At 41.2% G+C, this 26,974-nt stretch overlaps 1 protein-coding gene across 1 annotated transcript; it reads right to left on the bottom strand.

Annotated features, from left to right (window-relative positions):
• Positions 1 to 999: 999 nt before the first annotated feature.
• Positions 1,000 to 26,974, bottom strand: n4bp1 (nedd4 binding protein 1). Its single transcript, XM_061036942.1, has 12 exons — positions 26,454 to 26,974; positions 18,479 to 18,706; positions 16,876 to 17,049; positions 13,632 to 14,137; positions 13,180 to 13,432; positions 12,185 to 12,502; positions 11,618 to 11,853; positions 5,819 to 5,949; positions 4,884 to 4,980; positions 4,302 to 4,409; positions 3,744 to 3,845; positions 1,000 to 3,576 (listed from the first exon to the last, which is right to left on the bottom strand). Exons 1-12 carry the CDS (start codon positions 26,763 to 26,765, stop codon positions 3,201 to 3,203), a joined length of 2,841 nt encoding a protein of 946 aa, XP_060892925.1. The 5' UTR covers positions 26,766 to 26,974; the 3' UTR covers positions 1,000 to 3,200.

Raw genomic sequence — 26,974 nt, 5'->3', positions numbered from 1 at the left:
TTTTAGAATAAATTCAAGGGAAACATGAGCTAACTTACCTTATTTATGGGTGCATTCACCCTTTGATGCATAAGAGGGTCAAAAATGACCCGGCGAGGTTGTTTTCTTGCAATGTCTGTAATTATAGGGTGCTATCATTTCATATTCCAGGTATTCCTAAAATAAACAAACACTTTTCTGATATTATCTCATTTACATTTTTTACTTTTCTAACCCTAACCCACTTTTCACTTATGGTAGAGTGTAGGGTTCAATCACTTGAAATTAGTAAATAAATGGTAAATAGTAAATGTACTTGAGCTTGTATATTTCTTTTCTAGTCTTCTGACTACTCTAAGCTCTTTAACACCGCAGGTCACACCTACACATTCACACACTGATGGAAGAAGTTTGTATGTGAAGAGACCATCAGAAGTAACTAATCTCATTAATACTCATTCAGACGCCACCGTTGAAGCAGCAGGAGCAACTTTAGGTTAAGTGTCCTGCCCGAGACACATCAGACATGTAGCTGCAGGAGCTGGGGATCGAACCCCTCGACCTTCCAGTTAGGAGACGACCTACTGAGCCACAGCCGCTCGTGTATTGAAGCCAACTGATAATTGACTTTTAGAGTGCTTTACTTTTGTATAAGTCTATATTTCATTTTTCTGGAAGATGCTACCTTTAACATTGGTAAGATGCTTCAATAAAACAAAACAAGAAGTGTGTTTTATGAAGCATCTTGTTTATTTTATTTGGTTTAATAAACAACCAACCAAACCTTCACAGACGTAACGAAAAGTTGTTTTTTTTCTGGAGACTGCTGCTTTTATTTTGTTTTTCTCATACATAAAACCATATGTGCACTGTAGCCAAAGATGCTCGTATATACAAAAAAAAAGAAAACAATATTCACAAAAGAATTATAATACAACATAGAGAAAAAAATATATCCTTCAGTAATCCTTACAACGATAACAAAGCAAATCGAAACTAAAGCTAGGTTTGGACACCTCGTAAAGTTTTGTGCAGATGTTTGTTTATTACAAGGAAATAAAGTGTTTGTATTTTACAAAACTCAGATGCACATCAAATATGCAAGCTGTGGCCCACATCCTCTCCGAGTGTAAACAAAAACAAAAAACACAAGAAGCTTCATCAATGAAACCTTGTTTTAGCCACTGAGTCACTCCTTAGCTTCAGTTCAATGGTCTATTTTACAAGAATGACAAATGTAACTAATGTAAACCTGTTGATATGGTGATGTTGAATAAGAGTGTGTCACTTTATAAACAGAGGATATTTTTTAGACTCTTATAGTGTTTTTGTCCACAAAAAGCTAGACGGACTAAGATGCATATTGTTTACAGATGGAGGTGTCAAACTCACAACTCATGGCAGAACAAAACGCTGATGACGGCATCCACCTGAAGACACGTGTTGAAAAGTCTTTCTAACTGGAACTGATGAACTAATGTTTGGAACTGACTCAGTCACAGATCTGATCTTTCATCTCAGTTTCAGCAGTTTCAAAGTGATTCCACAGATCTTCAGAGATCGTTGTTAACGAGGCCTGAGAGGCAACAAAGAACAAAGTGAGGACGTCGATGATAACAGAGAACGTGTTGAAGCGCTCGGACGACCTGACCACATCGGATTATGAAAAACCATTTCTGACCTAACCTTAAAATTCCTTAAAAGTAAAGCTTTTTTTTAATGGTTAAACTATACGAACGGAAAATTCGATCCCAAAAAAAAAGAAGAGAAAAATAGATGTTGTAAAAACATCTTAAGTTTGTTTTTTATAAACTTGAAAAAGAACCGGTGGTGTTTAAAGGCTTCATCTGAATTCAGGCGGGAAATCATTTGGAGCACAGACGGTGAAAAACAGGAAACATATTGAAGGATTAGAGGTGAGCAGTGACAGTTGAAAAAGGGGTTACTAAGGGAGATTCATTTAGTTGGTATATATCGACGCAGAGAGTTTCATCTGAATAATGAGAAAACTTTACTATTCCTGTCACTCCAAACGCAGGCTGACAAAATGTCCCATACTTTGATCTATTTTAAAAATGATACAATCGATCATTAAAAATCAGAGACTGCATCAAAAAGTACCAAAGTAAAAAAAAATACATTTAGATCTTTAGTCGTATTTTTAACCCAAAGTTTCTGCGAATGAGACGGAGTGGTGGACCCTTTAATTCACAGGTCAACAAACACTCAAGTTTCTTTTTGGAGAAGGATATGTTGATGTGTCTTACAAATACGTTGCTGATGTTTCCTTCTAACTTGTTAGAAAGTTTGGACTGTGTGCAGGAGTTCATTTTGGGTAAATAAAAACAGGAAACTACAAAATATTGGGTTGCTAGGACTTATATTTTTGTTGCCGTGGTTTTAGAACAGGTATCATCGTTTGATTTTCACAAGTATCTTGTTGAAGTTTAAAACTCTGGTATCATCATATCTGCACTCTAAACAGCCTCGGAATATTTTTTCACAGCTTCTCTAATTTGATTTGATCTTTAGCTGCGATTTAAAATGTGTCTAAGATTCATAAAAGTCGTTTTAGAAGTTCTGTTACTGATAATGAAACTAAAGGTTGAGATCTTATCCTCGTGTGAGATATTTAAACTCTTTGTTGATGTCGAATGACTCCAAACTGCTGAAACTGCTTCCTGATATCCTGTTCAATAACAGCGACTTCACTCTGTTCCTGTTCATAACAACTGTATAACGCTTGTGTTGAAAAAATATAAAACATGCAGAACGGTCAATGTTCCCGACTGTACCCAGAGAAAGCTCAGAGTTTGTGTGTTCAGAGAAGAAACCCGCTGTATGACCAGTTCACGGCTCTTGGTCTGAAAACATTTTCTCCCGTTGATTGGAGGACCTCTGGACTGCAGGCTCTTATTACCCGCTGGTTAATACAAATGATGCTGCTTGGCAAATGTTGTGTGTTGTTTGCATGTGACACCAGTGTTGTTCACCTTCACCAATTTGAGAGCACAAGAAGAACAAAAAAATATCTATTCAAAAATATCTTTTTTTTTTGCCAAAAGCAGCGAGTTTGATGATCAGTCTTTGTGTTAAATAATATCGAAGGACACACGTTCGACTCCTCAAGGCTGGACGACATGGTAAAATAAATTATCTTTCTGCTGTGTATGTATATCCTCGCACGGTGTATTCTTTATTTTCTGTGCGTCGGCCATCTTTTATCCCAGCAGCAGCCCTGACAGGGCGTTCAGGTCTCTCATGTACGGGTTGTCGCTGAGGATCCGGTCGATCCGCTGCTTCTGATCGGGAAAGATGTCGTACAGCTTCCTCTTCAGCTCCGACGTCTCCCCCGGGGATCGCTGTGGAGGGGGCGAGGGCGAGGGGGAAGGGGAGCGACGAGGCGGGTGCCATTCGGGCGGACCGGAGTGGGGCCAGTGTGTGGTGGGGTGTGGCGTCAGGGAGGGAGGGGGCCGCGGCGTGGAGGCTTGGGACCGGGGAGCAGAGTGGACGGCCTGGACGTAAACCGGCTGCTGATGCTGGGAGGAGGGGCGCAGGTCTGGAGGTCTCAGAGGGGGAGGAGTGATGGGAGCCCTCCTGACATGAAGAAACAGAAAATCAATCAGTAACCACAACACCCGCCCAAACAAAAAGTCTAACCTCTATTAAACCATCTTAACTTGAAATACTCGTATTTTCATGTCATTACGTCAATAAGAAACAGATTTCAGAGGTACAACCCTTAGGACTAACATTAAACTCACCTGCTTTCTTTGAGCAGAAAGAAGTCGAGGTGAGGTCCGTTCTTCCCCAGAGGATCATCAGGGATCATGAAGTGATCCTCCACAAAAGTAAACTGAAGCAGCCTGTGAAGGAAAATGTAATAAAGTCATTAAATATGAAGTAAACAAAGATGGCTCTTCTTTTCCTAATCATGAGGAATAGGATTTATGACATTTGATGTATCTCCTATTCTCAACTATTCACCTTCTGCAAACATATTAGTGTCAACATACTTTCACTTACTGGTTACCACCCTACTGTTAATAATACATTTAATTAAATCCCTAAAGAATGAATGCAAAATATAAATGTAACCGAGTCATCTTTGTCTTGGGTGTTTGTATGGTGGTGTAGGCAGAGTATGTGATAGTAAATCAAAATGTGGTTTTATTACTTTATCAATATTAATCCCCCTCATGATGTAGTTTCAGCAAGCACAGGATTTCTTCCTGGGGCAGTCTGTCCTGACTCTTGTGTAACAGCATGTGTTAAAACAGCTCTACAAGTAACAGCATGTGTTAAAACAGCTCTACAATCACCTCTCCTGAATGATCCTGCGCCACGTGTCCGAGGTGTTGACAAAGTCCCTCAGGTTGTCGTTGGTTACAATGATCCCCTCTGTTTTTTCTGCCAGGTGGAGCAGGAACCTGATAGGCCGAGAGAAAGAAAGAGTGGATTACATACTCAGGAGTTTCCCTGGGTTCAAAGGTCTGCAAACATTTCGAGCAGGGAATCCACCGATAGAGGAGTGCCATGCATGCTGATCCAGAGTGAGCTTTGACTTGTTATTTTTCAGTAAAACAAAGTAACTTATAAACTGGAGATGTACAGATGTTTATCAGCTCCACCACAATAAGAAAACACAACAGTTAAAGCTAAATCGTGCAAAGTCATAGTTCACCACTTTTTTACAAGATAAAAGTTTGATCTGTTGTTTTTTAGTGTGAGCGTACTCATCTCTAATAAAGAGGGGCACACAGTGATACTACATGGGAGGAGATGAGTTCATAATGGAACCAAACAATCCCCTAAAATAACTGGATGACTAATTTTGGAGAAGCATTTGTGCTTATGTTTCAAGGACTAAGAAGACGTGTGTGTGTGTGTGTGTGTGTGTATACCTGTCGTCATGTGAGGATATCCTCTGTCCACAAACCTCTCGGGATGGAGTGAAGGAGAGCAGTCTCAGGTCTTCGAGCTGGTTTAAAAAATGTTGCTCTGTAATTATAAAACAACCGTTTTACTGATAATACAATGGGAGAACCAGATCCTGCATGGTCAAATGTGCACACAAAAACATTAGCTAATAGGTTGGTTCAATGGATTAACAATGTCACTTTTTATTGCTAAGGGCGCACTCACACTAGGCCCAATTGCCGCGTATAGTGCTGAAGCATGATTGCCCCTCCCCTCCCCATTCCCCCCGCTGGCCTGCACTCACACTGCTCCAGGACTAACCGGGCCTGAGCACGGTTACCTCTTGTAGCCCACGTAATGTTGAAATAAAACACATGCATGTCTTCATGATGCATGCTTAGCTTACAACACGGGCTGAATCTAAAATAATAATTAAAAAAAATAAAAAGGAACGCGCATCGACACATCGGAGAACACAGACAACGTGACAGCTACTTTACTTTACTGACTTTGTGGCTAATTTTGAGCCATTTTAGTCGGTTACAGCCAGAACACTCGATAATGAAGGCTGTCCATGTATTGTGTCCGTGCTTGTGCTCGTGCATGAACTGTGCCGTGCCGAAGCACACCTCTTCCAAGCGTGCAAGGGCCAAAGAAGTGTACCATTTTGGAGCACTCACACTAGTCAAACAAACTGGACTCTGAGGGTGAAGCATACTTGAACAGGTTACAGATTCCTTAGTGTGAGTGCGCCCTAAGATAGCTGTAATAAAAACTGTAGAGAACAGTTTGTTTTTGGTTCCATATCTGAGGTTGTAGTCAGTTTGACTAGTAACACATGGTGCTAAGACTTTAATCCATGACAAAAATATCAATGACAACAACTTGAAGACTGTCCTGTTTACACCTGAACACATACCTGTCGTGAGGCGGTCTCTCTTCTGACGCCACTGAGGAACAAATACTGTGATCTCCCTGTGGCCCCGCCTCCAAAATGTCTCCACAGCCAGAGCGATTCCTCGACAGGAGAAGAACCGATTAAGGCCATGACTGCAGAAAAGGGTAAGAGGGAGAAGGAGGAACAACATGAAGAAAATTCAGAAATAAGTTTGTGAAAGTTTTGAATATCTAAACCTAAATTACTGAGCCTGTCTCTGGGCCTGTACTGATTCTATACATAATAGTTTAAGCAGTGGTTAACACAAAATGTCAACAAAACAAACAAAACAGAGCTCATATCATCATCAGCTGACTCAGATGGTCTGTGCTGACGTGTGGGGTCTGCACACAATCGTCACACAGATGTGAAACGACAAAATGGTAGCTAGGGCAGAAAACCCACAAAAGTAAACAAACACCAACAGAGGTGAGAAACTCCCTGAGAGCAGCCAGCCTCAGCGAGCAGGAAGCTGGCTGCCGCTGCACGCACAAAACACCAGGAAATCCTCTGCAAGGATTGGTTTTCAAGTGTTTTTTTTACATTTTTTTTAAGTATGTTTTTTTCAAATTTGTGCAATCTGGTACTTTGTTTAATGGCCTCGGGTTTGTTTGAAAGGAAATCCTGCATCATAAGCGTTGCTCATTATCCTCCCATTGATAGTCCCATCTATCATCGTATTGAAAGGAGAGAATTCATCCGTCATTCAGTGACGGCTCTTACACACATTGTTCTTCAGATCAGGTTCACATTGTGATCGAATACAACTGTAGAATTAACAGTTAACTGGAAATGAACACTGGTAAGAAGGATGAATCAGAAAAATCAAACTAGTGCTCCAAGAGTCTAAGTATGATTTTCTGAATGGTCAAAATGTTATCTTTATGAATGGAGCTTCAGTACATTCATCTTTCTTTCTTTTTTTGGTCATATTGGTTTCGTCTTTACTGGTGACTTCCGAGTGTATCGGGATCATCTCTTATCAGTGATCTGGCCTTATATAACATGAGCTGTGGTGAATCAGAGACGTACAGAGAAAAGTCCATGTGTTGGCTTCTAAAACAAGTTGGTGTCAAGTTTGAAAAAAAAGTTAAATCTCTGGCAAAGTAACACTGAGTCGGCCACACACAGAGAAAAGTTGAATGGAGCCCCTCTGGCTCAAACAGTGAGGCGTTACGCTAAAGTTTGACTGATGATGCAGCTACAGCTGGATGTTGACTAAGGTAACGATAAACCACTGTATTATCTTGGTATTATTTTTTTTGTTTAGAAAATGTCAGAAATTGTTAAAGTAGTGCCCATCAGTTTTTCCAAAAGCCCAAGATGACATCCTCATTTTTTTTTGTTTCGTCCAAACCTGCAGATATTTAGTTAACTGCCAGGAAACAGAAACTACTGGTTTAGGAGGAAAACAGCCACTTCTTCACCCGGTTCCCTATGTGACGTTAACAAATTGGACATTTCTAAATATCATGATTCATGTGGGAGTGTCCTTCAGTAAGAATTTTCTGGGTGCAGATTGCAGACCGACTTTCTTACATACTTGGATTGAAGATTCTCCGCAAGTTATGTAACTGAAGGATGATTCAGGGCAGAACCTTAAATCAAAACAGCAAAGAAAGATCACACTCTAACAGAAATAAAACTCCAGGTGCACGGCCGCAAAAAAACTAGAGAAAACAGAAAAATCAGCACACTCAATGTCCTTCAAAGGTATGTATGATCTGAGTAGAGCGGACGCATATCGATCAACAATGGAGCACAAAGCTTTCATCAGTGCTGATCACTGACTTTTCTGTTTTCTCTTAAAACCTTATTCACACCCAAAGACTGCTGTGGTCAATGACATGCATCCAAACAAATGTTAGTTTGTTACTTGGCAGCAACCACATACTCTCTTTCCATACATCCATAGATGACATCTTTAATAGAGATTGTATCACAGAGCTCGCTGTGTTGAGAATAAACCAAACAGGCCAGGTAATGATTGAAAAAAGGATTGGAAGCACTCAACGCTGCCAGAGCCATGATATAAATATCCTTTATCATTATTTTTCTTTCCTTCCTTACTTCTCCTAGACCTGGCAGACACTTTAGCCGGTCACTGTATATAAACGTCACTCGGGTCCCATTGCCTAGAATTGAAAATCTCCGGAGTATATTCGGCCGCGTTCAGACATCAGCTCACTCAGATATTCTGCGGATAAAATACTAGGGGTCTGGCCGGAGAAACTCCGGGTAAAATCCGCGCGAAAAATGTGCCTGTTTGCGTTCACACATAGCCTAAAGAACCTCTGGGTAGCCAAATCTCCAGAGTTATTCAGGAGATTTCTGTATTGTGAAAAGGGTCTCTTTACTCAGCAGCCTCTACCATCAGTGTGTGAATGTGTAGGTGTAACCTGCAGTGTGAAAGCGCTTTGAGTAGTCAGAAGACAAGAAAAGCTCTATACAAGCTCAAGTCCATTTACTATTTACCATGTGGGTGTTAACTATTGGATCTATTGGATGATTCATGCCTACAAACCTTGTCAGAAATAAATAAAAGTTGGTCACAAAAAAGGAAGGCGTTAATACTCAAACAAGTTCACTGCTAAATGATCCAAACAGTTAGAAAAAAAATCACCTGTTGAGACTTATCAATTAACCCTTGCAGCTCTAATATGGATGAGTTATAAAAACTGGACAGAAACAATATTGGTCTTATTAAAGTATCATATTATTTCATGATGATAACCAAACATGAGAGGGATAACAGAATCATTCTCTCTAATACGAGGAAAGTATTCTGTGAGAGTTGTTTCATATCTTTAACTCTTGAGAGTGTGACCTGAACTGACCTTCTAATGGCAGCAGAACAGACGGTTGTATTTGCATTCACTTTCTCAGTACACGTACCTGATTACAAACTTGGGATATTACAAGCACCAGATAATGTGCTCGTGCTCATTGTCTGCTTGTGGTTTGAGCTGCAATTCAAAGTCAAGGGGAAGTTCCACAAAGTGTTGAAAGAGAAAGTGCTGAATGACACCACAGATCAGGAAGAGATTACACAATCAGTGAAATCACCGTGGTAAGCTGGACGTAGACTGCCAGGGAAATAAACTTCTCTGAGCTCATTTGAATAACTTTACATAACTAGGTAGCCTTTTCTTGACGATCACGTGACATGTCCTGATTCTCTAACCGGCACTAAGGACAATATCATCACCAAACAACAAAACACTATAATTACCCATTTGAATAAAAGACACAAACTAACATGTTCTGTACACTTGTTGTCTTTGCTCTATTCTTACTGAATAGAAAAGGTAAGACAACATGAAGACAACAGTAGGGCTGATGTCTTTCAGTCAGTTGGTGGTCCCACCAAAATCTCATTGGTCGGACAATCGCACGTGCTACTTTTATTGGAGCGATGGGTTTAATCCATCGGGCCTATTTGCAGGGTTGGGAGGGTGTTACGGCCCTAGCTACACTCCCTCTCCTGTGTTTGTGACTGACCTCTGTTTTGGAGTGTGTGTGTGTGTGTGTGTTGGTGAGTTCATCCTCCAGGCCTGATTTCATCCACCTGTGCTGCTGCTGAAGCTTAACTGGTGCACAGGAGCAATCACACTGAGCTCGCCACAGTGCCTCTCGTCATCTTTGTCTATGTTTGTAAAATGTTCTTTAAAGAACTTGTTGTCTTGTGTCTTCTGTGTTCTGAGGCTCTCGTTTTGTAGGTTTTGTCTTTGTTTAGAAGCACTAGGTTTAGGGGTGCTGTTGATTTGGTGAGTTAGTGTAGTCGGTAAGGGTTTTAGAGTCCTTCTGTTTTACCATGTTATTGATTGGAGCAGCACTTTGTCCCTTTCAGCTTGCCTCACTTTTTGTTATGTATCACAACTTTGCTTCTTTTGTAATACCTAACTTTCATTTAACCAACAACATCTGGTTTTTATGTTGCTTCCCTTTCCCCAACACGAGCCGGGTCGCAACAGAGGGAGACCTGACGTATTTTATTTTTGAGTGATAATGTTTTAGAAAAAACGACGTTGTCTATGAATATATCTATTTAACTTTGGACTTTTCCATTGTAGACGAGACTGAAGACCCATAGGCACAGATATCATAGTATGCCATGCAGCTAATGGAAACCTTGATGCACCTCTGTGTTTCCCACACATAGACGATACTTGGGCCCAGGTATGTTAACAGCCGCCCAACAGACTGACAAAATTTACAAAGTTAACCTGTACTTCTCTGTTTTGACACATTTCTGGTAAGGCGTGAGGGAGGTCAAAGAGTGGGAGTGACACAGAGCGTAAAAAAGGATGTGGTTGCAAAAGTGAGAAGTCAAGACAAGGTCACCTGGGACAAAGACTGAGTCGACACATCAGCCGAGAGTATCGTCAGAATCATCTTTTTTGCACAATTTCTGGATAAATCTGAAACTACAAACATTGTTGTCGTTTTTTTACTAGAAAATGACTACCTTCTCAAAAACACCTCCGCAGTACACTGCACACCCACTCATTACTATCAAGTTGTTACACATGCCTTTTCGATCTGCCAATGACAACCGCAAGAAGGTGCTGAGTGACAACACAACCTGAATGTGTAGGATTAGTTTTGGTACACCTACACAAAAAAAGCTAGAAGCACACAGCAGATGTTTGAGTGTATGACTGAGAGTGTGTGACCTTCACTAACGATGATGGAGGTGTTTCCTGGAAGGACGAGAGCTTCATATGAAAAAGTAAAGCCTTGGTGCATGTGCTAGTGTGTGACAAAACTCCTAGTTAACGCTGTGACCTTCTGATTTATCTACTAACAGTTAGAGCAACATTGTAAAATAATACCGTTGTTGACACTGGTCTTCTTGTAAGCTTTTAACTGCAGAGATGCTAAAACTGTCAATACATTATCAATAGCCGTTTTCAGCTATGCATTCCTGAAAATATCGAGATGATTTCAGGAGAACTGCTCCGGAGATTCTGCTGACCTGGCTGTTTACATATCACCTCACAGCTGGAGACTATCCCTGTCAGACGGGAGGGGGGGCGGGGTCTCCTGAGGTAAAACGTAACATAAAAAAACAATGCGGAAATAGCGCAAATGTCACTCCCCCTCCCAGTGGCTCGAGGTGAATTCTCCGGACAATAACCTGCTGCGTTCTCACATCACCTCACTTGTACTTGCTGCAGAAAAAAGACTAGGGGTCTGGCAGGAGAATCTCCAGGTGAAGTCCAAGCGAAAAACTCAGCTGTTTGCTTTCAAATATACAGCTCCTCTGGGAAATATCCGGAGTTTTTCAGGAGAATTCTGCAAGTATGAAAGCCCTATATGTTTACATGCAGCTAGAAAAAGTCGTTTTAATTTGATAGTCCAACCAAAACTGGACGTATTTCTCAAAGTCAGACTAACACAGTAGTAATGTGGTTTGAGATCGATGCATTTGCTCCGGCATGTATACACCTCAATCAGACCCAAACTGGACTAGGCATGCTGCAAATGCCCCACTATCCCTGCGTCTGGTTTTGCCCTAGAAGTCGAACAGCTTAAATACATAGCAAAGCAGAAGTTGCTTTGTTGACTGGCTTGAGATAAGCTAGAGGGATGTTGTGCATTGCATTTGTACCCAAAGTAAAGTGTAGAGTATGTGTGAAATGTACAGAGCTGTAAAAGTTGTCCATGTTATCACTGTTCGACATACAACCACAACTTTGCCGTTTGCAAACTTGTCAATGTGACTAAATAGCTTTAAACTTCTGGGGTGTGTTGTGTGTGTATGCATGTGAGACTCACGCCATGGCCACGTTGCTGCCATCTATGATGATGTGTCTGAGCTCCTGATGTCCGGGCTCGTTCGGCAGCTTCAGAGAGTAGGGAGTCCTCAGTGATTGATGGAATCGAGCTAAACCAGTCACGGGGGGTGCCGGGGGGTCATTTGTGGGTGGAGTCCTTGCTCCGAACCCGTGAAACCCCATATGGCCGATTGTTTGATACGCAGAGGCAGAGGGTCTGCTGATTGGCTGAGCTGCCTGAAGAGGAAAAGAAGAAAACACTTTGTTAAATAAATAACAAGAAAAAAAAAGTGGCTTATTTAACCAATCAGAACATCATCCTTTCACATGTTCAATTCATTAAGACAATGACATCCTTACATTTGAGGCTTTTTGACTTCATGACATATATTTACAGCTGTTCAGAGTACCCTACATGTATTTGGATGTTTTATGTTTGTCTCAAAAAGGGAAAAATGTTTTATGGTAACAAGTTACAATCTTCTGCACACAAGTGTGATAACTTAATCATCCAAATTAACTTTACAGCACGTTAATGAGTGGAGTCGGACTGGAAGGTGATACTCACACTGGGGGTTGAAGCTAAAGAGGTGCTGGTGGCAGTCAGCCACTGAGGTGTGCTCCGCAGCGCTGTCACACTCTCTACTTTCACCGATCCTCCCAAAGTCTGAGTCCCGCCCCTCGCCAGGAAGTCCCTTTGTGAGACGCTGCCTCCTCCCCGCGCCAAGTAGTCGTTTCTGGATCCCGACTGGATGTCAAGATGAGGCGCCGTCATCATGCGGGATGTCCTGCTATCTGCTGTTTTGGTATTTGTTGTGATGACGTCATCATCGTCAATGGTAATAATCTCGTAGTGTCCGGCTCCTCCCTGAGCACTCAAGCTCCTCTTTACAATAAATCATAATAAATACAGGTTCAGTCATTTTAAAAGAAATGCTTATCATACTTTATAACACCCTGCATTTGGTACCATACATCAGTCATCAATATGAACGCAGTGATTTATAATTCATATTAATTGATGTTTTCCAGCAGTAGCTGAGATCATTCACTGATGTGCTTGAGGCTGTCTGGATGAGCTGATATGAAGTGAGGTGACTATTTGAAATGAGAACAATAGCAACATGTAAGATCCATATCTATGAATCATAACTTATAAGGACATTTATTGGAAATGACCTGAGTGAGATGAAGAGATATGTGTGCGGAGTCAAAGATAAAATGAGGAGAAGGCTGCTTTAAAAACTCCCATGATGCATCAAACTGTGCTGTCAGAGTCAAGATAAGAGAGATGTTCATGGTGTGATGGATTAAATGTTTGATGTTCTAACAGGTGAGATGAAGGAGAACGATGAACAATAAAGTTCTCTGTGTGTCATGATCTGAAAGGTATCACAAACAAAGCAGTCTACACCTCTGAACTATGATGTTGTCAGATATCAAACCTTCAAAAGCCTTACTGACGGCCCGACGGGATTCATTAACTATCGTTGTTTATCAAAAGAGAAGAGGAACACATTGGGTTGAACTGAGGGGACACAATCTTTCTGTGAAGAGGTGTACCTTATGAGTTCTGGTCTCCTTGCATCGGGTGACTGTAGACGAGGAGGACGACGATAAGGCAGAGGAGGTGGAGGATGGAGTGTCTGGTGAGCGTATAGAGTTCAATCGTCTTTCTTTTTCACCTTCCTTTGACCCCTCCTTTTCACATCGCTTCGTTTCCTCAACAATTTTTTCCAGAAGGAGGAATGTATCTTCTGTCTGTCCCGTCTCCTTGACGACACGCTCCACCACTTCCTGCTGGTAACCCATGGTTCTGAAGGACATAAGTTTACAAAAGTTTCATTTGTCTCTCGGAGAGGTGTTTATGAGATACAGGATATGATTTTGACATTTCTTTACGGCTGTCATAAAAACAATACTTCCCTTCCCAAATGTAAAAAGACAATGTTATTGGTGATAAACAACTAAATCAATAATCCTACATGTAGTATCTTATAGCCTCTGTTTAATACCTGAAAAAATTGACCAAGCAGCGTAAGTTGGTTTCAGGGCTCACCGCCTCTCCGTCATCTGAGACTCCTTCACTGGAGTCCAGCGTGATTGGACCGACTGTGTTTGCTTTTGTTGAAGAGGAGAGGGACGAGGACGCAGAGGGAGTTTTGGATCTGCAGCTGCTGCTGCTCCCTCGTCCGTCTCTGTCCCTCTGCCTTTCCCTCTCTCTCGCTCTCTCCGGCGACTCGTCCCGTCGTTCCAACGAGTACTGTCTCTTTGTGTCTCGAGTCTCGCTCTCAGATGAGCGCCGCTTGTGTGAGGGCCGAGTGCCGTTCAGCAGGGCGGTTTCAGAAACCGAGCCCAGTGCACCCCCTGCTTTTCCTCCACCACCCAAGGACGTGGCTCCGGCCCCTCTGTCCTCAAAGCTGGTGTCCAGGATGCGGTTAGAGAGCTCTGTCACTGGAGTGCTGCTCTTTGAGCGGTCCTGGTCGACCTCTGCCACGCTGGGATGAAGTGTCTTGTTGAGCTGAGAGAGGAAATAACAGAAATCACATAAATAAAGGAAGTACAGTCGAAGGGTTAGCTGCCTTGTTGTGACTAACAGAGAGTTATCCTGCAGCCAAGGACAAACAGGCCTTCACAGCATCATCAGTGTAGGCAGCAAAAAGGATTGGACAGTATAAAACTACAGAGTATACATTCATCTTTCTATCATTATATCTCTGTATTATTAACCTTCTATAGACATAATAATAATAATAATAATAATAATAATGATAATAATAATAATAATGAACATTCAGCTTTTCAAAATCTAAGGTGAAAAAAAATTATATGCAGGCTTAGAAATGTGTAAAAGTAGAGAAACAGAGACCAAAGCAACAAAGGCAAAGGAAAAAACCAGCCAGACTTAAACTAATTAAAAAAACACTCCATCAATTGTAGTACCCTTTTTCTCGTCCTTACAAACAGGAGAAGATGAAGGGAACATTTATTTTCATAAATACGACAACCAAAGGCTCTAGGTCAGTGGTTACCAAACCTTTATTTGCTCTTGATCCCACTTAAGACTTCACAAAACTCTGGCGACCCCAAACCTCCAAAACACATCCAGCTCTGTCAAATTAATTGGTTTTCAATCATGTCATCGTTTTTCTACTGCGTCGAAAGTAAACACTCATTTAAGACCACATTTAGACTTTCTCATGTATCTCATTGTGGACAGAGGAAGAAAGGCTGGGATGACATCTCTGCACAGAGGATGACAGACAGACGGAGACTCTGCTGGTTTCTTCTTTTCGCTATAGCCCTCAGTAGCCTGTGTTCAATATAATTTAATATACAATATATTTTTTATTGATCAATGACTAAACATTTCAGGCTACTCCAGGATGGGAAAGCTCGAGTGCATCTTAAGTAACAACATTGGTCATTATGAATGTCCAGTATTGAAAAGTATTGTCATAAAACAGCCATGACCGGTGTAAAAGAAGCGTTTTATGTTACAGTGTGTGACTCGCGGGCAGACATACCAGCTGACAGCAGACCCGCAGACTGTGTTAAATAAGTATGAAAATGTGTTTAATGTTCTGTTGAGTTCTGGTTATTGAAGAGCAGTGATTTGTTTCATATCTGATTGTTGTAGAAAACAGAATCTACAAGGTGAAAGGTGATATTTAAAAACAACAGAAGCACAGGGATGGGAAAAAGCAATGATATCCCACTTAGTCATATTGTTCACCACCAAGCTCCTTTGTGAGACTCAGCGTTTCAGTGCCAGTGATTTGTGAGTAGGTCTGACACAAATCCAGTTTGACAAAAAAGGTTTGAATTGAAACAAGAGCTGTCGCTATTGTTAAAGTGGATATACCAATATCTTGGTCTGAATCTGCTGCGTAGGAGCGTCAGTCCCACTTTGATTGAAACATAATTTTCTAAAAGTACAGCAGGATGTAGTAGCTCAGTCTGTAGGGACTTCAACCCGGTGCCGATCAAGTCTGGAAATTGGTCTGGTAGCTGGAGAGGTGCCAGTTCACTTTCTGAGCACTGCTGAGGTGCCCTTGAGCAAGGCCCTGAACCCCAAACTTCTCAGGCGCTCTTTTATGTGTAGCCCCTTACTCTAACATCTCACCATTAGGATCCTGTTTGTGCACGTGTGTATTTCAGCCTATTTGTGTAGCATGTCCCAATAACAGAATGTAAAAGTAACTTCCCCTCCCCGTCTTCTTCTTAATTATCTCCAAATCCAATCCAGCAGCATTAGCAATTTACCAGCTGATCCAGAGTTTACTCTTCATTTGTTCAGTTGGGATTTAAATGTAAAATACGTGTGCAAATGAAGGCATTGAGATTTGCTTATAATTTAAATATCATGCAGCCCTGTTTTTTATCCTGTTGGAGCTAATGGCTCAAACATATAGAAACAATTCCATAACCAGTTATATATGCTCAGTTCCTTTCATTAAGATATGAAACAAACAAAAACATCTCTATCAACAGACTCATGTTGTTTGTATTTTTCATCTTTGGAGCAAGTTATTCTAGTCACTTTCCAAATGCAATCGTCATCTCAGTGTGAGCGCCTCTGGAATATCCCCCTGGGCTGCATCTTACAGTTCTCTGGAAAAGCAACGTGATGACTTGGCTTGGGAAATATGATACCAGTACAGGTTGGGTGAGTGTTTTAATCAAGAGTTCACAAATGTGTTCTTAATCTCTAGAGTCGGAGGTTCATGTTGTAAAGCTCAGATTGCAGGAGTTATCGTCTGTTTGTGGCTGACAAATCTGCACTTCCTTCCCCTTTTCATTAAGCGTAATTTATGGTGTAAAGCTTGTGAATCTGACACCCCAAGGCCATAAACAAGAGCAAGAGCACACAATCTTGGTGCACTCTGAAGCTCCTTCAGTGAGCGACGAGTGATGCCTCAATGTTCCACTGAACCACTCAGGAGCTCCTTTGTTCCTGTTGCAGTCTGATATTTTAATAAACATTTTTAGTTGCGTTTCTGACTCATGGCTGTAAATTATGTCCCAAATGGTTTCAGTGGTGTTTGTTATTTATTTACTTGTTGTGTACTGTGATTGCACTGTCCATAATGTCTGTTGTGTTTATGAATTGACCAGGTGGCAAATTACTTTTCTTCTGGGTATCGATAAAGTTTTCTAATCTAATCTTCAGTAAAAACTCAGAAAGTTCAAGTTTAAGCAGCACACATTGGTTTAGCTGTAATAAAAAAATATATATTACTAAAAGTTTACACTGACCAAGGGGGATGTGTTGGTTGTAGTGGGGCTATGAGCCAGTCCCAGTAACTCCTCCTTCAGGGCACTGGGCAGCAGGAGAAGCTCCATAGTGTACTTATCATCCCGTTCCTCCACAAAGGCCTTGAATGCTCGTTTAACTGCCGGCTCTCTGTCGGTCGGTAGACTTCGCTTCTCCTGGATACAACAAGAACACACATACTAAGATGTGCTATACTTCACAGTGTCATACTTTAATGTGTATTCTCACATTTCATAAACAGGGTAACACTTGATTTGATTTATTTAGTGTTGATTACACTCTGGACTGATTTGACTCTTGAGTGATGACTGGTTTGGTTTTTAACATCAGAAATCATAAAAAGTTGTTTATCAAATATTAATTATCCCAATGCCTGATGGGAAGTCTCCAAAGCAGAGGTTGCATTTACCGATTTGTATTCGTCTGATGTTATTTTTTTTTAACAATGACGAAAAATCTGAAGGCTGTCCATCATTGTGACAGAATAAAATACTGAGGGGTCTGGCACTACATTAATTATGCGAGAAAATCCTTCACAAAATTGCAAAAATGTTTACAATGCAACTGTATGACACTGAGCAGACATTTGCATCGTTGTTTACAGAACAGACTGACCCGAGAAGTCACATCAGTCCAGATCTCTTGCACAACAGCTCGCTCTCTCCCTCTCCCAAAAACAAATGTTTCTGGGCAGGTGTGCAGAGAACAGGGGAAACGACGCACATACCACCTTCAAAGGAACAAAACTGAGGATTTAAGTGTTTGTCTGTGCACTGTACTTTCAGTCATAGTTCAGGAGAATACTACTATCTTAACCTTTTCAGTCTCAGCTGCTCAGTGACTGTATGGAGATGTCAGCATGAGCTAACCTCGTGTGTAAATCATCGAGTTAACCATGGTGGGACCTTGCACTGGCATACTAGCGCTTACATGACAACGTAAGCTTAACTATTCCTGTAGTTTCACAATAACGAGTGCTGTGAGCTTTTGTCAGGCGCTCGCTTCTTGAAAAGTGTTCAGTTTGACTCTTACAAACACAGACAGGGGGGCTCCGTAGGAGACATTACTTCATTGTTAACAGATTCATAAAGTGATAGCCATAGACTGTATCGCATTATCACAAGAAAAATAAAATGACGGGTATTAACACATTGAAACTTTTTCAACCCTTTCTGTCTAAATGATGGACAGTAAGGAAGTGTAATGCAACCTCTGCTTCAAATAATCATTTCATTACACCAATAGTCCAAAACCTGAAGGTGTAACATGAAAAACTATATTAATGTTAAAATACATTCTGAAGTTGACCCCATAATGTTGCTGTTGAGTGACTATACAATTAATCAAATCCTTGTTCCATGCTTGTTTTTTAAGGATTCCAATGTTCACTGAGATGAAGAATACTGCTGTAAACCTCCCTTACTGGCTTCCTCAGTGGTGACCATGTGGTACATCTATGAAGATAAGTGATGACTAAAGGCAAGTGAACGACAACCTTTAGTCACTAAAGCCCTCCATGTTCACACCCATCCATCTTTTACACCAAACTGTATAATAGAAGTGTGCGATCATTGATGCCCTCACCTGGAATAGTGCTACAAATTGCTGAACTCTGCTCTGGGCCATCACTACAGGTTCGGCTCGGCCCAACAACCTCAGGTGGCCTGGCTCAGGCACCAAAACCTCAGCGCTTGTGTCCCGTATGAGCCTGTCCAGAAAGAGGCCCCGAGCACCAGCAAATATGCAGTGCATGTCCACTGGGTACCGCTCTTCCTTCTGCAGTTCAGGGTCACAGAGTCCTCGGACAAATTCCTGCATGGCAAGGAGAAGAAATACTGTCACGGCATGTCACTGACCAACATCATCATCATTAATATATAGATTTTTTAAAACAGCCTAGTAGGTGCAGATAGCCTTGCAGTTAAGTTGCATCCCATGTACAGAGGCTATAGTCCTCAAAGTGGGCGGCACAAGTTCAAGTGCGACCCGCGTCTCCTTTCCAGCATGTCTTCCCCACTCTCTCTCCCCTATTACCTACTCTATCAGACTAAACAGTTTCTATCCACAGGCAGTAAAAAGCACAGTGGTAGTGCACCAGTTGAAGGACCTCAATGTCATCAATTCACCCATTTGCTCAGTGAATTTCCCTTAATTTTTCCTGAAAAGTTCTCACATTGCCTCACCCCGACTTTACGTGGTAAATTTACTAGGGGGCTGGCAGGAAAAATTGCAGGTAAAGTTGGGGTGAAACATTCACCTGTTTGGATTCACACATGCAGCTATGCCCGAAAAAAACAGGACAGTTTTATGAGTTTTGAGAAAGCACTCAACAAGAATCATTTCTTTATACAAGAAACATGTTTTCTCCAGCAGCTTGACAAAAAAACTCTTGAAATTATAAAATACTGTAGGGTGAGAAAGCAGTAAAAACAGATATTTTGTCAGGATGGTTTAGCTCAGTCAAATCAACAGGAGTTGAACAGAGGCTACGCTCCCAGTCACAGATTCGACTCTTAGTCCAGACGCTGTTTGAAGCATGTCATCCCCCATTCCCCCCCCCCCCCCCCCCCCGCTTATCCTGTCTCTCTATATCTGTCTGTCTTACCAAACAACTGCAAAAAGTCCCAAAAAATTATAAAAAAATAAAAAAGGTGTTGCCAACTAAAAAGCATAAAAAAGCAGACAATAACAAAAAAATATATTTTTAAACCTGCAGGAGGCTCACAATGCTCCCAACAGTTCTGAAGTGCATCAGTTTTAATGATAAAAGTAGAAATGCACTGATTGCTATTTCTCCGCTACATTCCGATATCTGATCTTTTACCTGATTTAATCTGCCCATTACGATTTTTGGTCGATATCAATTTCCTTTCTTTAAAGCACTGTCACAGCAAACACAGGTACTTTTGGTAATGATAATTTCATGTTAATAATAAAACACTGACATTTGAGTAATTGTTTATTAGAACAATCTTAAAGGCCGCAGTAGGTTACATGACAATCTCTCGTTCTCACTCACATTAATCTCCACTAGAACATTTTGAGTGTCAAACTCTTTACTACCTGTTTCCCATATCCCCGTTAGTTTCTATAAAGATATATGTAAAGTAAAACAAAAAAAAACATATTAAAATCTCTTTTAAAGTAAAACATGAATTGCAGACCCTGCATTAAATGTTCACATCCTAGAAAGATTCAAACAGCCATTATTAAAACTCTTTAGTCAGAGGCTTTTAAGGTACTGTTAGTACGTATTTTCATGGATTCATTGATCTTGATCATTTTGTGGATATATCTTTAAATTGTGTCAACCATCTCAGACTAATTCTTCTTTTAGGTTTGTGAAGCTGTAATACATATGTGTAAGAGACCTCATAGCATCAGAGTTATATTTGGATTGAAGAGTCTGTTGTGAGCAGAGAAGGAAATGTGACTCTGAGACTGAAGAAATGTATATGTCTGATATTTAAGAGTCAAGGTGATGTCTTCTTTCTAGCCTTGTAGAGATGAACCGAAGCAGCCAGGAATTTGTGGGCTGTACCTTTCTAGCAGAATATAAGCAACACTGTGAAGATGAAGACTTTGCCACTTTGTCAATGATTGTGAGATCTTGGTCAGCGATGGTCTACACTTTGTCAAAGTCAAAAGTCAAAGTCAACTTTATTGTCAATTTCAAAATATGCCAGACATACAGTGGAATCGAAATTGCGTTTGTCTCCGACCCGCGGTGCAATACAACCAAAATGAAGTAAAAAGATAAAATAAAATGAGGTAAAAATAAGATAAATAATATTTACAGTAATAAATTCTAAATTGTGCAAAATGGTAAATAAAATAAATAAAATACAATTTTAAGAAAAAGTAAACTTGTGCAATATGTGCAGTGTGCATTAAACGGATTGATAATTAGTTATTATTCCAGAGTTCTTGGTGGCAAACGGGAGGGGGTTTCAACATCCACGTCAGCCATGTGTGTTGTGTTTCTATGTTGTCTGACCATGGATGAATAAATCTAAGATGATCCACAGTCTGTTTCACAATTTCATAATTGTCCATTTAATACAGAAACAACCCCCACCTAACAGGTACTAATAAATAACTTAACTTATATTGTAAAGTGATTCTCACATCAACTTTGTAATATGCGCTCATACACTAATGTTTGATCATTTAGGTGTCCTGCCGTAACCAAATTATATCATGGGAATATTAGACAGCGCAAATTTACATACTGGCAGTGCAGACGCACGGATCTGCCCTGGGCAATGAAGACACAAGAGAAGGGAAACAGTCTGTGGTTACCCTATTAACCAGGGTAGGGTGTAGGAACACAACAATACTTTGTTGGCAGCAATCCTGTACAGCAGCATCTTGGTTTTATATGTATATATATATATATATATATATATATATATATGTTACATAAAAATAAGTAACAATTCTTTTTTTTATTGAATGCCAACATGTTCACTTGTGTGTTCTTCAGTTAGTGTTCGCGTAGCTGTGTGTACGGCATGAAACGGCTCGTGTCTGAGATCTGAACAAAATCAGCTTTACTTGCTGGCCATCACTCACGACCGAGCAGGCTGAAAATCGGCAGATTCCGGCCACCTGACGATCTATCAGTGTACCTTCAGGCAAAAGCTTAGAAAAATCTATCTGTGAATGCTAATCACATTAAGGTAATAAAATATAATACATACATGTAGCTTAAAGAGCCAGTGACTAAATGGCTTGTATCTCAGTTCAGAGACGTGTTTGCTGAAGAGCAGTAAACCTGACACATGCTGAAACTAAACACTTGTCATTGATTCAGGGAATCTCCTGGCTATGGGAAATGTCCAGATGAATCAGCTGCAGGTGGGTGTGGTATCTTCCTTGTAGACACTGAGACACATTCTTCAGGTGTTAGTGTGTGAAATGAGAGGTGGGTCAGTACTGAGAATGCTAAATGACTCAATCATGATGCAGAGGGAGGAAAAGAAAAGGATGTCATACTCTAAAGACAACCAGATCTCAAATATTTGGGAGTGGCTTCTAAAATTAGACAACCAATTAAATGAGATTCGAACAGATGATGTAGTTTCTTTCACAGTCATATACAGTAAACGAGAATCTGTATTGCCGCTTACGTCAAGCAAGTAGTTTCACATTGTTCTTGTTGATGGTGTGAGAAGCTGTTACAATCTTGGACAGACTGTGATGATGACTAGGACTATTTTAATCATGAGCAGCGTTTTCTCCTTGACAAACAGAACGGGAAGTATGGCAGTGATTTCCCAAACTAGAGGAAGCAAAAGACAAAACTTGATCATAATGTTACAACAAGATGAACAGGTTGACAGAGAAATTTCCATTTCATCATCACCTTCTCTGTTGACTGGCAGAGCACGGAACAGCTGGTTTCTGGGGGAGCGACTTACGCACAGACGAGAGACACCCAGAACACAAGAAGCAGAAGTGTGAAAACATTCTTGTGCGGGAATTTAGTGGGGGATTAAAATGCTGACTGCTATTTTGCACGTGTTAACTTAGTGAATGATATCTTTATGCACCTCTGAAGTCGATTGCTTTTCACATGGATGTCTGTGTTTCCAGCTGAGATTTGTTTTAGATTTTGAGATTCAATCACATAAAGCGCTTTTTATACAGGAGTGCTGACACAGACCCATTATGTGTTATCTAGCAGGGACCCTGCAAGAGCCATGAAAGTGATTTGAGATGATCTTCAGGAAAATATACAGTTAAGGATGTTATGTCTGTTTGGGTATTACTGTCATGTTGGCTGGTGGAGGGGAGGGGGGTGGAGGGGTTGGGGGGGTAGAGGGATAGCTGGTTTTAACACAATATTTGTTAGGCTTTTGTGCTGCCTGTAACTTGGTGTTTCAATAAAAAAAAAAAAAAGATGAAAAAAAGGAAAATATACAGTGAATTAGTGATGTGAATTTAAATATATTTGGTGTGTTATACAAAAATCCAAAATAATTCTACTTGATTACATGACAGATGAATCCTGTAATTTTGTCCTACCAGAATTACCTCTGCCTGGAAGAGGTGTGCTCTCTAGAAGTTTGTCGGATAGTGCTGTGGCTAGATTTAAGGAAGCTATTTCAGCTGTTTTTGATTCAGTACCGTGTTTCAACCCAGTTGGAAACTCTTATGATAGCTTTAGTCGCTCTCAGCTAGATCAGTTTGTTGATAGTGCAGTGGATTCGCTGAGAGTTACTCTGGATTCGATTGCTCCCCTGAAACAGAAGGTTGTCAAGCGGCGAAGAGTGGCTCCATGGTTCAACTCAGAAACCCGTACTCTGAAACAATCGTCACGGAATTTTGAAAGAATATTCTTTGACCATTCTTGACCAAAACGGTAGAATCTCGTTTTTTCTGGCAGGATAGTCATAGAAGATATATGAAGGCTCTACGTCACGCCCGAGCTGCCTACTACTCCTCTCTAATCGAGGAAAACAAAGGCAATCCTAGATACCTTTTCAGCACTGTAGCCAGGCTGACAGAGAGTCATGGCTCCATTGAGCCTTGTATTCCTCTAGCCCTCAGCAGTAATGACTTCCTGAGCTTTTTCAACAACAAAGTTCTAGACATCAGAGACAAAATTGGTAACCTCCTGCCCTTACCTGGTGCGGACACATCTGATACGGCAGAGACAGTTCCAGGACCAGATATTAGTCTCGACTGTTTTTCTCCAATCGACCTTTCAGAGCTATATTCCATTTTTTCTGCGTCGAAACCGTCAACCTGTATTTTGGACCCAATCCCAACCAAGCTGTTTAAGGAAGTCTTTCCCTTAGTTAGCAACTCTATATTAGATATGATCAATTTGTCTTTACTGGCAGGCTATGTACCCCAGGCATTTAAAGTAGCGGTAATCAAACCTCTACTTAAAAAGCCTACTCTGGACTCAGGAACTCTGGCTAACTACAGGCCTATATCCAACCTTCCTTTTTTCTCGAAGATCCTGGAGAAGGTGGTAGCTAAACAGCTGTGTGACTTTCTCCATGACAACAGTTTATTTGAGGAGTTCCAGTCAGGTTTTAGAGTCCACCATAGCACTGAGACTGCACTAGTTAGAGTTACAAACAATCTACTTCTAGCCTCAGACAGGGGACTTCTGTCTGTGCTCGTCTTGTTAGATCTTAGTGCTGCTTTTGACACCATTGACCATCGGATCCTGTTGTACAGACTGGAGCATTTGCTTGGAATTACAGGGACTGCTTTAAGTTGGTTTGAATCCTACTTATCAGACCGATCTCAGTTTGTACATGTTAATGATGAGTCCTCTATGCACACTAAAGTTTGCCATGGAGTCCCACAAGGTTCAGTGCTTGGACCAATTCTTTTTACATTATATATGCTTCCTCTGGGAAATATTATGAGGAAACACTCCATACAGTTTCATTGTTATGCAGATGATACTCAGCTTTATGTATCAATGAAGCCCGATGGTACCAGTCAGTTATGTCAGCTAGAAACGTGCCTTAAGGACGTTAGGACCTGGATGACCAGAAATTTTTTGCTACTTAACTCAGACAAGACTGAAGTTATTGTGCTAGGCCCTAAGAAACTCAGAGAGACTTTTTCTAGTGATTTGACTGTCCTTAGTGACATCAGCCTGGCATCTAGCACCACTGTTAGGAATCTAGGAGTTCTTTTTGATCAAGATATGTCTTTTAGCTCTCACATCAGTCAAGTTTCAAGAACAGCCTACTTTCACCTTCGTAATATATCCAAGATCAGGAATATCCTGTCGCAAAGTGATGCAGAGAAACTAGTTCATGCATTTGTTACCTCCAGACTGGATTATTGTAACTCTCTTTTGTCTGGGTGCGCTGGCAAATCTCTAAAGACTCTTCAACTGGTCCAGAATGCTGCAGCTCGTGTACTGACCAGAACCAGGAAATGGGACCACATCACTCCTGTCCTGGCTTCTCTGCACTGGCTCCCTATACAGTCTAGAATAGAATTCAAGATCCTTCTTCTCACCTACAAAGCTCTAAATGACCAGGCACCATCTTACCTGAAGGAGCTACTAGTGCCGTACTGTCCCTCGTGAGCGTTGCGGTCCCGGAGTGCAGGCCTGCTGGTGGTACCTACAGTCTCCAAGTGTACTATGGGGGGTAAAGCCTTCAGTTATCGGGCTCCTCTCCTCTGGAACCGCCTTCCAGCCGGGGTCCAGGAGGCAGACACAGTCTGTATTTTTAAGAATAGACTTAAAACTTTCCTTTTTGATAAATCTTATAGTTAGGGCTGGTGCTGGTGTAGACCAGCTCTTAGTTATGCTGCTATAGGCTTAGACTACCGGGGGAACTGGCACCCTGAGCTCCTCTCTCTCTCTCTCTGTGCATATACAGTACATCATATTACTGCATGTATCTATCTATAAATCTCAGTCACTAACCACCTACTTTCCTGGGAGCTCTTGAGCTCTCCTAGGCTCCTCAAGATCGTTGGTTGACGGCTTGCCAGAACATGATTGATTGATAATCAGAGGCTCCAGTTGGATCTAAAATCCACTAATTAAAACAGCAAGCAAAGAAAAAATCCAGACCACAAAACTTTATTGTTATAAGATGGTAGTTTGCTGCCACAAATATTTGTTTGCTCGGGGGGGGGTTGCGTAACGGAGACCGGCGCAATAAATTGTCCTTGATATTCATGTCCTCACACACTCAGAGAAGTATGTGAATGTAGAAACAAAGAAACTACAAAATGTTGTAACATCTAGTATGCACAATATCCTGGAACATAAAATGCATTTCAACGAGCTGAGAAGTTTATGCAATAGAGACTAACCAAAAACACAACAACATTTAAACCTACACACGAGATGTAGAGTTTGACCTCCGATCACCACAAGATGTAAGCATAAGCCTATTAACCTTTATTTAAATGCACAACATGCATTAACTAGTCATTTTGAAACTGAAACAAACAAGCCAATAATGTACTCATGACGTCTTTTGGGAGCACAAGTACCAACTCTCAGCTAATGACAGCTCTAACGCAAATAAACAGACGACATCAAATGTCATTACTTTCTCAACAGCGTCAATAGTGTGGTTATATTATCCGAGCTTTCACATAAGTGTTACCCTCATATATGATATTTGATTCATGTTATGAGTGTATTATAAATCTCTTTTTTGTACTGTAGATGTGGAGGCTTAAATTGAAGAGACTTTCATTATTCAACTGTGTCTTTCATACAACAACAACAACAACAACAACAACAACGTCAAACAAAGTAAAAACTTTGTTAGAGACTATGGAAATATTCTAGACTATATACAGTGTTGGTTGAAAACATCATCCCAGCACTGATATTGTATTATTTGGATGTGTTTTTGAGATGTTATATAAAACAGCAGACCCTGACACACCTGTTCATCAGCCACATTCAGACACTGACTGCGCGGTAATGTTACTGACGTGGTTGGATTGTAGTCCTCTATTGTATGAAGACAACACTGTGTCACAGTAGCCTGCAAGTTGACCTACAAAAATGCAAGTGAAACAGCATAACAGAAGCACAACAGAAGCTCACCTTTGCCTTGGATACGTCCTCTCTGTTTCCTCTGAGCTGCAGCCATATCTGCCGTGATGTTTTGCCACAGTGCGGCTGTCCCGTGTGGTCTAACAGTCCAATGATGGTGAACGTCACTTTAAAAACCTGCTCAACTCGAGGTTTGGCGCATTTCAGCTCCTCTTCTTTATCCTCTAGCACAGTAAACTCGTCCACGGTGGGGGTCTCTGTCTGCTGCCTCACGGCTGACGCAGGGAGCCTGCTGGTCGGCTGCTCCGGGCACGTTAGCTCGGTGACTCGTCTCATTCCGAGGAGGGGCCGCGTTGTTGACATTCCGCCTCTCGCTTCGACCGTCGCTCCTGGCAACAACGTCTCAATATTTAAGCCTTTTGGTGCAGTAAAGAGCCACAGCCGTTTTCATGGTCTCTTTCGGTGTGTATCCAACGCGGCTAGGCGACGTTTAGAGAGTCTTAACGACATCAACACTGAGGTACAGCTAGCTTAATAACTCGGAAGCCCCGAGTGACGTATCCGGAAAGTCC

The sequence above is a fragment of the Labrus mixtus genome, chromosome 4, assembly GCF_963584025.1.
Source record: "Labrus mixtus chromosome 4, fLabMix1.1, whole genome shotgun sequence".
Classification (NCBI taxonomy): Eukaryota; Metazoa; Chordata; class Actinopteri; order Labriformes; family Labridae; genus Labrus; species Labrus mixtus.
Note: the sequence above shows the minus strand (reverse complement) of the source record. Positions and strands in the feature narration are given on the sequence as shown.

Bases quoted from the DNA above. Each gene is read 5' to 3' on its own strand.
- n4bp1 (XM_061036942.1), bottom strand. From the start codon at position 26,765: ATGTCAACAACGCGGCCCCTCCTCGGAATGAGACGAGTCACCGAGCTA. The intron at 18,707-26,453 runs GTGAGCTTCTGT...CTTGCCATGCAG, and splicing joins AGGACGTATCCAAGGCAAAG to GAATTTGTCCGAGGACTCTG. The intron at 3,577-3,743 runs GTGAGTTTAATG...TCTTCATGTCAG, and splicing joins TTTCTGCTCAAAGAAAGCAG to GAGGGCTCCCATCACTCCTC.